Below are 13,355 nucleotides of genomic sequence, written 5' to 3'. Positions count from 1 at the left end.
TCTCTGCCCCTCGGCCGATAGGAGCCCCCCGCACCAATCGCCGCGGCTCTGCCGCCGCCTCCCGCCGCCTCATTGGTGCCTCGGCTTCTCCTGCAGCCCAGCAGCTGCCGCCAGGGTTCGGCGTGTCACCTCCCGCCCTTCCCCGGGCGGCGGGGGCATTGCGCAGCCCGGCAGGCCGGAGGGGATGGAGCTGGAGCTGGAGCTGGGGGAGGCGGGGAAAGCCCAGGGGGAGGCTGTGCGTTTCTTCGGGAAGAGAGGAAACGGGCTGGGAAAGCTGTTGTCCGGCGGCCAGGAAGGCGCTGGGAGAGAGACGCTCTGGGCCGAAATTCTCCGGGGCTGGACGGCTGGTGCCTGGCCCCAGCTCACACACAGGTACAAGGCCCTAGCGAGCAGGGGAGGGGGTCCTCGCCCTTCTCTGAGGTTTGGCAGAAGGGGTGAGCAGGTGGCTTGATCCATGTGGGTGGCACCGGCAGACCCAAGAGCCCCCCAGCTGGAAGAGTTGTCAAACTGGGAAGAGGGTGAATTTTTTTAACCGTCTGGGACCAGATTGCTAAGGGACAGGATGCACTCCCCGTCTCTGGAGGCCTTACCTCTGGATTGAGTGTTTCTCTAGATCAGTGATACTCCGTCCTCATCTGAGGAAGTGGGTTACAGCCCAGGAAAGCTTATGCCTGCAGAACTTAAATTTGTTAGTCTTTAAAGTGCTACAGGACTCTCTCGTGGTTTTTGCTGTATACAGACTAACACGGCCACCCCTCTGGAACTCCATCCTAGTAGTGCAGGAGCCAAATTAGCCATCAGCATGAGCCAAAAGAGCCACAGGAGAGTGAGATGGTTGTTTCACACACCATAGGACTAGTCATGTTTAAACAGCACGATGGGAAATATTTGGTTTTACATATACGTGTTATACTCACCGCAAATAAGTTGTTAACTTAGTGCAAGTTGGTCACTTAATTGGTTAATAACATAGTAAAAGCAGCCTGACTGGTTCATAACAGACTGGTTAATAATTAAATCACACAGTGTTTTAATACCTGCTGCAAGGAGCCACAGGAGACACAATAAAGAGCCACTCTGAGCATCGCTGCTTAGATTATTCGCACTAGATCCCCCACAAGCTAGAGAGTTCAATGCAGGAATCTCTGGGCCGGATGCTCTGGCCTGTGTTGTGCAGCAACTCGGACTGTGATGCCTTGAAATCTGTGAAACCGACAACCCACACAGCTGCAGTGTTACCAGCTCATGCAATTTTATTGTGAATCTCACATGATTCCATGTTTCTATTAAAGCCCCAGCTCCTGGAGGCAGGTAGGTGATAATCTGAGACGCTCAGCTCTCTTTTTCTTAAAAAAAAAAAAAAAAGGGGGGGGGGGGGATTTATGGCACACATGGTTGTGGAGCTAAGCTTGAAACGTGACCAGAATGTAACTGAGAAAGTTCAGAACCAGATGGCAAATAAAAAGAACCCCAAATGTATGTATGATTAAAATTATTCTTTTTAAACCAGTCTCGGGAATTTTGAATGCCTGGGGATGGCAATACTGCAGCTAGCGGGTACCACTGAGGCTCAACTACCATTTCACCCCTTCAAAGTGAACCCCCCAGGTCAGGGTGGAATAGTTCCTGGGGGAGGGTTGCCCTGCTACAGCCCTTGCTGTTTCTGCTCTATGGATGCATCCAGGACTGCAGCTGTCCGTTCTGCACCCTCCACCAGTGCTGAATTCCTGGCTTGCGGAAGAACCACCCCCCAACTTTCTGGTGGAGCCAACAGAAAGCTGAAAATGGATGTGAGACTAAAGTTAGCCTGGAAGTAGATACAGATGTTATACAACCAGGGGCATGCGCAGGAGTTTAAATTTGGCCCCTCACCTTCCCTGCCCACGGAGGAGTTTGCTCTTCTCCCCACTTCTCCCTCAGGAGCTCGTTCTTCTCCTCCCTCCCCCGAGCCCCGAGAGGAGTTCGCTGCTCCCCTTCCTCCCCAGGAGCTTACTCTTCTTCCCTCGCCAGTCCCTACAGGAGCTTGCTCTCCCACCCAGACCCCAGGCCAGAGGAGTTCTGGGCCCCCTATGATTATTGGCCTCCTCTCCCTCCCCCGGCGTGCACGCTCCTGTATACTACAATATTCCATCTCTCTGCTCGGCCTATGGCAGGCACCGAAGGCCTGTATGCCAGCCCAGCTCTAGCTCCAAATTCCAGACTGCAGAGAAGGTGGCAGTGACGAGTTCTGAACTGTTAGGCCGGGGAGGGGACAAGCACACGGGCAGCTGGACTCCCCGGGCGGAGCTGTGAGCAGGATGCCTCTGCACAGCGAATCTTTGGTTTGGTATATCTGTGCAGCAAAAGAGCTGCCAGTGAGTGACTGAAAGTATTGCTTGACTGGCCTCCTGTTAGGAGGGCAGTGAGTCTGTTACAGCCCACATTGGCTACCCAAAGAAATTAATAATAATCCCTCGCTTCGATGGAGCACTTTTTATCAGCAGATCTCAATGCACTTTAAAAGGAGGGCAGTGTCCATTGTCCACATTTAGGTTTAGGTTGGATACTAGGAAAAACTTCTAACGCTAAGGATAATTAAGCAATGAAACAGGTTGTGGAATCCCCATCACTGGAGGGTTTGAGAACAGGATGGACAAACACCTGTCAGGGATGGTTTAGGTTTACTTGGTCCTGCCTCAGCGTAGGGGGCTGGACTTGATGAAGTCTCAAGGTCCCTTCCAGCCCTACATTCCTATGTGCTTTTACAGAGCTGATTTGCAGGAGAACAGATGTCCAGTATTCCAAAGCAGCACCATGCACGCACTGTCTCTCACTCTCTGTCCTTCCTTTTGTCTGGGCCTGAGCTTTCCCATTACTCCTGGGATTCTCAGGCCTCTTTGAAAAGACATTAACCAGAAACAAACCCACCTTAAAAAATCTAAATATCTGGTTTATCAAAACAAACAAATGTTTACCACCGCACAAGATGGGGAAATGTAAATAGCCTTTTAAAATTGCATAAATGAACAATTAAAGAAAAAGCCAGATGTATTCAAGACATAGAGGCAACCAATCTGACTTAGGGAAATGATTTTGATAAACAAAAGCATAAAAAGATATATTACAGAAACAGTTAGAGGACACAGCTGAGGTCTGGGACCCATTATGCTAGAAGCTGGCATACAAAGCGTAAGAGACAATACCTGCCTCAAAGAGGTGCATTGACAAAACAGACAGAATGTGAGCGAAAGACAATATGACGATCCTTAGCTTAGCAATGAATCAGTAAGACACACAGAGGTTGTGCGCGCAGTTCTAGTCACCTCAGCTCAAAGAAGAGATATTAGAACTGGAAACAGTACAGGGAAGGGCAATAAAAATAATTAGGGGTACGGAACAGACTCATCCAGTTTCCCTGGCAGCATAAAAGAGAGTGATGAGAAAGAAAAATGTGGCTCACATGAAAAGGAGAGAAACGATAAAGACTCAGCCTCACGTGACGACAGAAACAGCAGTGAAATTGGCTACAGATGCAATAAAAATAAGGTATTCAAAAGTTTAACAAATGGGGGGGGGGGGCGACGAAGATGCTCCTCACCTGGGGTGTCATTTGGTCTAGGGCCAGCCTTGAAAATGGGTATCCATGTAGCTGGCCTGGCCCCCAGGGAGAGTGGAGGCTGGTCTGCATGGGGTCCATCTGTGGTGTACTTCGGAGTCTAGATTGCTTTAATCTGGCTCTGGCTATCGAGGCTGAGCTGTCTAGGGTGTGATCCCTAATATTACAGACAAGGCAGGTGGCAGAAGACAAGGGCTCGAATGGAAGAAATAATTCATCCCCAAAGCCAGTCTCCCGGGGCAGAAGCAAATGGGGGCTAACTCCTGGGCTCCCTCCTCTGGGGGAGATACTGCCACTTGATTTTAAGGCCTGCTTTGCATGCACGAGGTTCCCTGTCAAGTCACTGCTCGCACGCTGGAGCATTCCTGCTTGCACACGGGCGTTTAAACTGAAGGGCTTTATCTTAGGCTGAACCAGCATCCAAACTAGCTCACGCCAGGGCCTCCACTGGCAAGGTCTGATCGTTACGATGTTAAGAAGCAGACTCTAATTGCTATTAAATGCCTTGCAATATTAAACTCTTGCTTTTTTAGTGCAGCTGTTATGTAGCCTCCAGGAACCAGGTGGTCAGAGATGTAGTTGTTTAAGAGGGAAGGCCTTGTACCTAACGTGCACTTTTACACATGGCTCTTGCACAGTGTCCTTACGGGTAGGTCTGGGAACCCACTGGTTCAAAGGATTGATTGGTGACAAGAGCATATTTCACCTCTAGGGCACGAAATCAAAGCTGGTCCATTTCAGAAACAATTCAGAGTTTTCTAGTGGATAGGATTAGCTAGCAGATAGCGTAGTCAGGAGACCTGGCTTCTGCGCTTGGCTCTGCCACTGATCTCTTGGGTGACCTTGCACAACTCAGTTCCCCTTTGTGTGTCTTCCCACTCCTAGCCTATTTGGATGGTAAATTCTTCTGGCCAGGGGCTCTCGCTTGCTGTTTGTACAGCACTTAGCAAACTGGGGCCTCCATCTTCACAGAAGCCTCAAGGTGCTACCACAACACAAATAATCTCCACACACTCTTTGGCCAGATGTTTACATAGCACCGCTCCTACCAGAATCTTCCCAAGGGATTTCCAGACTGGGTATGCAGGAATCATAAAAGTCACCTCCGGGGGCCTAGAGCTGACCTCAGTCTATGGTGCTTATGGTCCCCCTTACTGTAGGGTCTGAGCACAGCACAACCTTTAATATGTTTAGCCTCACAACAACTTGGTGAGGCAGGGCAGTGCTATGATCCTCCTTTTACAGATGGGGAACAGAGGCATAGTGGCACTAAATGACTTGCCCTAGCTTTCTGCACAGCCCCCTTCACACTGCACAGCTACTGTTTGGGAGAACTAAGTTACACCACCACCATCTGCCTACACACTTCAGTGTTGCAGCACAGCTGGGAATGAGCCAGGTGCTCTTCCAGCAACTTACACTGTCAGTGAATCGGTTCACCACTGGTCTGGACATGACATGTAGCAAACTCCCTCTACCCTTCCTCCTTGCTGCCCAGCTTGTCACAGGCAGACACAACTAGCGACTCCCTGGCAATGAAGGTCTGCTTGGTGTAGATATGTATGTTCCTTGCAGCTTCTATCCACGTGCTTGAGGTGTTTCTTTAGAACCCTAGTCTTCTAGGCTTCCCAGATGCCATGCAAGCCCCGGCTAGCTCAGTGCCTGCAATGAAGGGAAGCTCTCTCCTTGCGAATGGAGACTGAATGCCTGATTTTCAGACGTGCATGAGCACCTCCCCTTGTCCTCAGTATCACTGCCAGTCAAGCCCTAAATGACTTTCCTATGGTTACTCAGAGGGTCAGTGGCCAAGTAAGGCAGAGAAGCCAGGCCTCCTGATTCCCAGCCCTGAGTTTTAACTGCTAGAGCCCAAACTGCTGCCCTCATAAATGAATTGTCATGAACGTCCATAAGCAGGCGAGTTTAACCCTTCTGTTCAGTGGGGCTTATCAATGAAGGGAGAGGGTGACTGGAACTGTCCTCTGTAAAAGACTATTTTATTGCCACTCAGCTGTCAGGACCAGAGGAACACACCCAGGGAACCCACAGTTGCTTCAATGGTCAACTCTGCTGATGTGGGCTCAGGACAGAGGTTCTCTCCACTTTAATGTGGACAACGTCATAGATTCCAAGCCCAGAAGGGGGCCATTGTAATCATCTAGTCTGATCCAATGTATAACAGACCATAGAACTCCTTCAATATAATTTCTAGAGCACATCATTGCACTGTTCTCCAGCAGGAGTTAAAAAGATGCAGGGCAGAGTGTGTGTGTGTGGGGGGGTGGGTTGGAATTCCTCTGATCCTGGCTCCTCAATTAGCAGCTGTCCAAGGTCCTGCAACTGCTGGATCTTGGCAGGAGGAAAAACTCTTGATTGTTTTGCTATGAAAAAGGACATGGTGTGAATAACTAGTCCACTGAGACAGAACAAGGACCAAGAAAGTGAAGCAGAGGTGCAGAAGTTTCAAAGATGGGTACTGTTTGCACCCCTGACAGTTAAAACTAACAGCAGCCCACAGGGGATACAAATGGCTGATATTAGCCGAGAGTACCCTTGGGCATGCACCCCCAAAACACCTTCTAATGGCTCAGCTAAGAGCCTCCCCTTTGATTTGCTCCTGAACAGATCAGATGCCCAACTCCTCCATCCTATCTACCTGAAAGCAGATGAGTGTATGCTTCAATTTAGTGACACTAACTGCTGAAACATTGCTATTGCCATTTTGTAACCAGCTTTCAACACTTTATGGCAATGATGCTGTGTGTACTGCAGGGTCAAAATTCAATAGCATAAAGATGGGTTATATTTTTGAGATTCTTTCTTTATTGATGAATTTTTTCTATGCATTTCCTGGAGCATACCTGACTAAATAGATAGTTCTTTACCTATTTCGACAGACAGTTATGAAACTCCGTTGTCTGTGTTTCTCCCTCAGTCCTCAGGGTCCAAGTTAAACTAGCCAGCTTGATCTTTTATCGTTCAGCTACTTCCTCCTTGCATACCCCTTAACAAGTGATATCAAAATCTTGGAATCTGTCAGTCAGTAATAGCAACTGACAATCAGAAATTAGAAGAGTGCACACTTTTGAGTCCAATAACAGGAAGCCTCATTGTAAATGCTATCATCAAAAGTGCAGGCTGAAGACCCACGAAGCAGCTTCCTTTATAATTTAGAATACAGTATTCAAAGCCAGGGTGGGAGAGAAGAAGTTGGGAAAGGGGGGAGATAAACCCTCTTACAAGAACCAAATGTGCATACACACACAAAACCAGTATGTATAGTGCAATTTTGTTTTTAATAACTTGTTTTTATTAGACAAGCTATTCCTGAAGAACCAGTCAACCACATGCTCTTCTTTGTGTAGGCTAGCAGGAGGCATACTGGAGGGTTACAGTCTGGTTTCTGGCATCTGTAATCCATCACCTCTGCTGTTTTCAAAATCCATTCAAAATAGCAGCAAAAATAGCACAAAAGCCCTCCAACAGCTATTTGATCTATTCATATGCTGTTAAGGAGTAAAATAGGAAAATAAACACATTCCCTTAGGAGCTTAATATTAATCTGTTCATTGGTTCTTTAAACTGGATTGTAATATAGTACACAAGGCATTGGACTGGGAAACGGAAAAAGGAGGCCTCTAGTCTAAGCTCTGCTAATGACTTGCTCTGTGCCTTCTCTCTGGGCTTATTTTCCTTCCTGCCCTTTGCTTGTCTTGTCTATTTAGATTGTAAACTCTTCAGCCTACAGGTCATCTATATGTATTTGTATAGCACCTAGCATAACAGGGCTCCAATCTCAACTGGAAGATTCAAGACACTGATGTAAATACAAATTATAGCTAAGTCATTGCTTCTCTTTGTACAAGCTCCATGTTCCTTGAAAAATGAATACGACAACCAAACTGCTAAGTTGCATCTATGTCAGCGTTTATTTATACTGAACGGCTTTAAAAATACAGAATAAAATAGCTTTATCTACTATTATTCACAACATCTGGTCCAAATATTACTTATTTATTTAAATATTTAAACGTTTAATGAAGCAATGTTAGAAAAACAAAATATGTTTTTTTTTAAAAAAACCTCCATAAAAGAATTACACATCTCAAAACATTAAAAAAAACAAACAGAAAATCCTTGGTATGTAACAAAAAAAATGTTTTACAGCCAAAGTCAGTCACAAAAACTCATGGAAATAATATTTATCCCCACTGTCTAAGAACAGTCAATAGTTTGTTATGCCAAAGGTTGTTATAAACAGACCAAGTACAGTAATTTGGACTGGCAGCAAGATGCACAGATGTGATCAGAAATGCCAGTTAACACACAAGGCAAGTCTAAATACATCTTTGACATGAATATGTGCCGATGACAATGCACAGTCACAATCAAATCAGAACCAGAAAGGAATGTTTTGGGTGTTGCTCAGTATGAATCCCCAACACTTACAGCAGCCCAGCACTAAGTTGTATCAAAGACTCATGGGCAGAAGCTAAATACTGGCAACCTTGCGCCTCCTCTAGTATTGTAGTGACTTACTGTATAGAGATGCGGCCATGCAACCTTTGTTATCCCATGTCTAGGAAGGTTAATATGAGCCTTAGCAAGAAGTACTATGAGACATTCACCGAATGGGAAACAAACTACTGGAAGATTTTCTGGAGAGGAAGAAGTGATTTTTTGGTTTAAGAAAGCCACTTAACAAAAAAAGGTTAGGTCGTGCTGGTCCATCATGCGTTTTCTATTCAGAGCTAAATTATATGAGCACAAGCTGCTTTGGATTGTGTGACAACCTCCCATGGCTAATTTAAACCATCAGAAGTTGACTATTTGTAAACCACATGCGCCTGTAATGCTGTTTATACCACAAGTGATATTAACCTATTGAATATCTTAGACAGTTTTGGTATGAAAGCATTGCCACAACTGATTGTTCTCACCTGACCAACTCCTCTTGTGGTATAAATAGTATTGAGGATTCCAATTCGCAAGCATTGATTCTACTTTGTGAGTAAGAATATTTCAGTAGGGAGGTGAACGATAAGAAACCCTTTAGTTTTCAGTAAAACAAACATGGGTAAATAAAGTATACACAACTACTATAGATTCGTCAATGAAGAAATTCTATCACCACATGACATTGTCATGACAATCATACCACTCCCTCCCAGGAAACCTGTGACAATTATCCTGAGTGGAAATGTTATTTTTAATATATGGAAATAAAATACTGCAATATTCATGTACAGGCTCAAGTTGCCACATTGAAAGTCAGTATTAAAAGGTGTAAAGCAAATCCCGGGTGTGAATTTGGAAGGAAAAAAAGTGATGCTTTCCCCACCAGGTTACTGATCAAGCCAGTCAGTCAACACACCCTATTATGACGACATTAGTCAGTCATAGGTAAATTTACAATGAAATGTAATTTTGCAGATGCATAATTTGTCAGTGTTCATTTAGAAAATGTGTTTGAACATATTGGCAAGAGTTCTTAATGTAACCAAAAAGATCAATACAATAAAAGATTGGCTACAAAAGCCGCAAAGTTATTTTGCTTTGAACATATTCATACACCTTTGATATGACAAAATGTTGTTTTGCCATGAATATTTGCCATTCTACATATAAATCTGGTTGAAATATCTAATCTTTTTCTAGTCCTTCTAGTAAGTGTTGTCTTTTTTATACAGTATTGTCTGATTTATCCATTAGAAAGGCAATTACATACATAGCAAAAACATAGCATTGCAGATACAACCATATTTTTATTCCCACCTCCCACACCAACTTACCTCTCTAAACATATACATAAAACAAGAAACTTTTAAAGTACCCAACTGTTTTTACAGAGCAACACACTAACATATCTGCCTGCAGCTGATACCACAGTATCTCATGTTGTCAACTTTGCATTACCTAAAGTTAATAGCATTTCAAACACCATTCTAACTAAAATTCAAATTTAAAGTGTTTTGTTGTTGGTTTTTTTGTTTTGTTTTGGGCGGGCATGGCCTCTCCTACATAAAGGAGGTTGTTAAAGATCTGCACTTAGTATTTGATTGGCAGTTGTAGACTCCTCTCAGAAACATCAGACACCCACAAGGAAGGGGGATTTCTCTTCCCACGGCAAAACTGTGTATATGAGCTTTTTGCCACTTATATCTGACAGTGATGAGCTACACACAAAGACATCTAACATTCTGGGTGCTGCAGTTAAAATCATATGTTAAACGTCCAGCCAGTGACTTGGTTAAAACATTTTGCTATAAGCAGTGTTTCATCAGCTCTCTTCTGGCTGTCCTTGCAAAATTAAGGCTCAACTTTAACCATTAGCTTTCTTAAAAGAAGAGGATTCAAGAAGTCACCTCTCTCAGAAGTTAACTGTCACAGGATTTTTGTTGCAAAAATGACTGTTCAACCACATTAAATACAAATTTTTGTGTTGCAAATCCAGGTGACTAGAAAATCATGTCAGCGAAACATTGAGCCTCTCAACCAGTCAATAGAATCAGTGTAGTAGGACCTGAAAAGAATTAAAATCTAACGATAAGATTTTAGATGGAGTCGTCTCCGGTTTTACATAATCTGATGCACTTTCTTCGGTCAAAGATGGTATTGTGACTCAGAAAAACAAGTCGTCAGAATGACATTTGAACTATTATTTGATCAAAGTACCATGCAGCATCTAAAGACTATTTAAAGTGGTTGTTCTTTCCAACATGATAAAGTAAAGAGGCCACTTCAGAACATATAAATATACATAGCTTTACTTCACCCAAAGTAAGATCTTGTAGGAAAAATTATATTTAATTTTCAAGTCAGGATTTCCCATTGTGTTGTCTGCTACTGCATGATGCATTCATGCTAATACAAGAATGCACAAACTGCCTGGCATTAAGGGTTAACACGCAAGTCGTTCTGCCAGCAATCCAAATTGTTCCTGAATTTGTTGTAAGATTTTAGTTTCTTTCCACTGCCTTCCGTTAATACACTTTTTTGGAAAAAGATCAGACAAGCCTCAAGCATGGCATTCACTGCTGACTCCACAGCACAAAATGTACTCTTTGATTTTAAGTAGCTAGAAGTCTGTTTTTAAGAAGTGGCATCATCTTTAATTCAAACTTTTGCCTCCTTAACCCCACATTTATAAATTAACCAGCTTTGGCATTTTACATGATTATAACCACCTCAAAACAAAAGGCCATTTAAAAAATTTTTTTTAAAAAATTTCACATCTTTGGTAGCACATAAAATAAAGGTGGGAAATTTAGAAGCTTAGTGTTACTGATCAGCGCTCTCAACAAAATCCATTCCTAAGGGGACAGGTAATTTCCGTAACACCTCTCATTGCCTGTAGAGCAAAATAGAAAATATAAGAGCAGCTTTGCACTACAGGTGACATAACCTCGTCTATTACCCAATAATTCTTCTGACTGGCTTTCAAGAAAGTCCAACTGCCGCCACAAGTGCAAACTACTGAAAGTTCCTTGGAGCAAGAACAAATACATGGTTTGTTATGGAAAAAGTTGTATAAAAATGTTGCATAAACCGCCATGACATGCTGAAAACTATATCAATGGAATCATTTTGACTCTGCACTATTCAATACTGATCCATCAGGCTCTTTTCTTCTCCTCCCCCACCCCAGCCCTTCTACTCTTCAACAACAAATTTACTGCTCTCATCCAGTAGTCAACTTTGATAAATATATTAGTGAATTACAGTATCTACCTTTATTTTTTATCCAGAGATACAAAACGCAAGCATCGTAGAGCATACTGGCCTTAAGATTACATTACACTACACTTCCCTGATGATCTCCACAGCTTAAAAATGCTTTTGGGGCCACACTGAAACACTGATGTCTAAAACTAACTTGCAATAGTAAGAACATTAAACATGAATAAAACCTTATAATTCTGAATGCATGATGAACATTAACATCCACATTAACCTCAGAGCTGAGACTATTCCAGAAAAAAAAAATCTGAATGGCACCATCATTGGGCCCAATACCCGTTAAAACCATCCAGTGGATGATGATGTCAAATGTAGTGTCTCTACTTTTTAAAAAATCAACTTGTAAAAACAAAGTGCTGCTGTGTTAGTCCCCAGAGGAGGAAAAAAAGGCAATATATACGTAGGCCACTCTTACTCAGGCAGCGCTAATCAGACTAAGATAGTCTGAGCAGGCTGAAGAAAGTTAGGTACAAGTCAGAATAAACAAATGCTGATATTTTATCGTATCGATTTCTACATATATGGGGTTTGCTTAGACAAATTCACATTTTCATTCAGGAAGAGTCTGTGATTAAAGTGGATACATGCACTGAACCGTAATGGTAAAAGCTGTTGGGCTACAAAAATGTAACAGTCTAGAAGTTAAATAGTTCCCTATCCACACAAAAATAAGGTTGGCACTTCACTTAAAAAAGAACTTGGATTCAGGCACCAGTTAGGTGGCTAGCTGTCAGGCAGACAAAAGCAAACATATCTAAAAGATATCCAAGTGATTCTTGCACAGAAGCAGATAATCTAAGTCAGTCAGTGCTTTTATCTGGCATAATTCAGTAAGGAAATGGTTGTCTGGAAATCTCTGAATGCACGGTCAGTGATTGGGAAGATATTCTAGTGATTTAACCACTAGCCAGAACAATATGATGTCTGATCCACATGTGGCTGTGTGGAAAAAACATGGAATGTACAAGCTATAATTGGAAAAAATACAACCAACTTGATATTGGTATCTGTGTTTACAAGTGAATAAAATGTTACTCACTCATTTCACACCAGGATTCAAATTTTCTGGCGTAACTAACTCTGCCAGGAAGAGATGGGTCAAAAACACCAGCACCAATGATTTAAATAAAATAATCACAGAGGATAAAATTTTCAAAAGCACCTAAGTAATTTAGGAGCCTAAGTTCTATTTTCAAAAGCGAGTTAGACACTTTGGGACCAAAACCTCTTCTGAAAATGGGACTCAGGCACTTAAATTTTACCCAGATTGGTAACCAATTAGGCAACCAGAAACACTATATATAGCCATCACCACCCACAACAGGAAAGCTTTTATTTTAAATCTGTCTCAGCTCTGGTTCCAGAATTTAAATGCAGATATACAAAACATATATTTTAATGCTTCTTAATCAGCAAGAAACTGCAAATACATCTGTTACTACAACGAGATAATATAATTGCAACCAAGGCTATACAGTAGCCTCAGAGTCTTCGTCTGAACTCCTGCAGTTACTGCTTTTCCTGAAGCCTTTCCACGTGTAGCCCATGAAGGTGGGACTGATGGGCAAGAAGGTGAAGCACCTGTACTTTTTAATGAAGTTCATGCCAAAGGGCAAATCGTATGTTTCCATGCCGTCCAGGGACTTGCTGCCTTTGCCCACGCCTTTCTTCCATTTCTGGATTCCTCTCTCCTCAGGGCTTCCTGAAGTTAAATTTAAAAAAAAAAAAAAAAGAAAGAAAGAAAAAAGCGCTCATTCTATTTCCAAGGCATCATGTTCCACAAACAGCTAGTCTAGGAAGTCATATAGTATTCACTGGGAGGGAAAAACAGAACTTCACCGCAAAGGTAGTGCAGCTAGTACAGGCTTGCTCCTACACCAGTAAGTTGACAGGAGCTTTTCCACTGACTTGAATGGAAACAGGATCAGGCCTTATATGATCTTCTACTAAGGAAGTGGCTTCACCAATCTGTTCTTTTCCCTGCTTTCATTCTGTAATCATCAATACACGTTTGACCTTACAT

At 43.0% G+C, this 13,355-nt stretch overlaps 1 protein-coding gene across 3 annotated transcripts in view; it reads right to left on the bottom strand.

Annotated features, from left to right (window-relative positions):
• Window positions 1-7,498: 7,498 nt before the first annotated feature.
• Window positions 7,499-13,355, bottom strand: part of SLC23A2 (solute carrier family 23 member 2) — an 88,741-nt gene continuing 82,884 nt past the window's right edge. For all 3 annotated transcript variants that reach the window (XM_067545839.1, XM_067545840.1, XM_067545841.1), the window contains one exon: window positions 7,499-13,034. In XM_067545839.1, coding sequence (XP_067401940.1) covers window positions 12,802-13,034 — 233 coding nt within the window. In that variant the 3' untranslated portion in view covers window positions 7,499-12,801. The remainder of the gene's footprint in view (window positions 13,035-13,355) is intronic.

Source organism: Emydura macquarii, unplaced genomic scaffold, assembly GCF_026122565.2.
Source record: "Emydura macquarii macquarii isolate MOO-44397 ecotype Brisbane River unplaced genomic scaffold, CSIRO-AGI_Emac_v2 contig_1110, whole genome shotgun sequence".
NCBI lineage: Eukaryota > Metazoa > Chordata > Testudines > Chelidae > Emydura > Emydura macquarii.
Note: the sequence above shows the minus strand (reverse complement) of the source record. Positions and strands in the feature narration are given on the sequence as shown.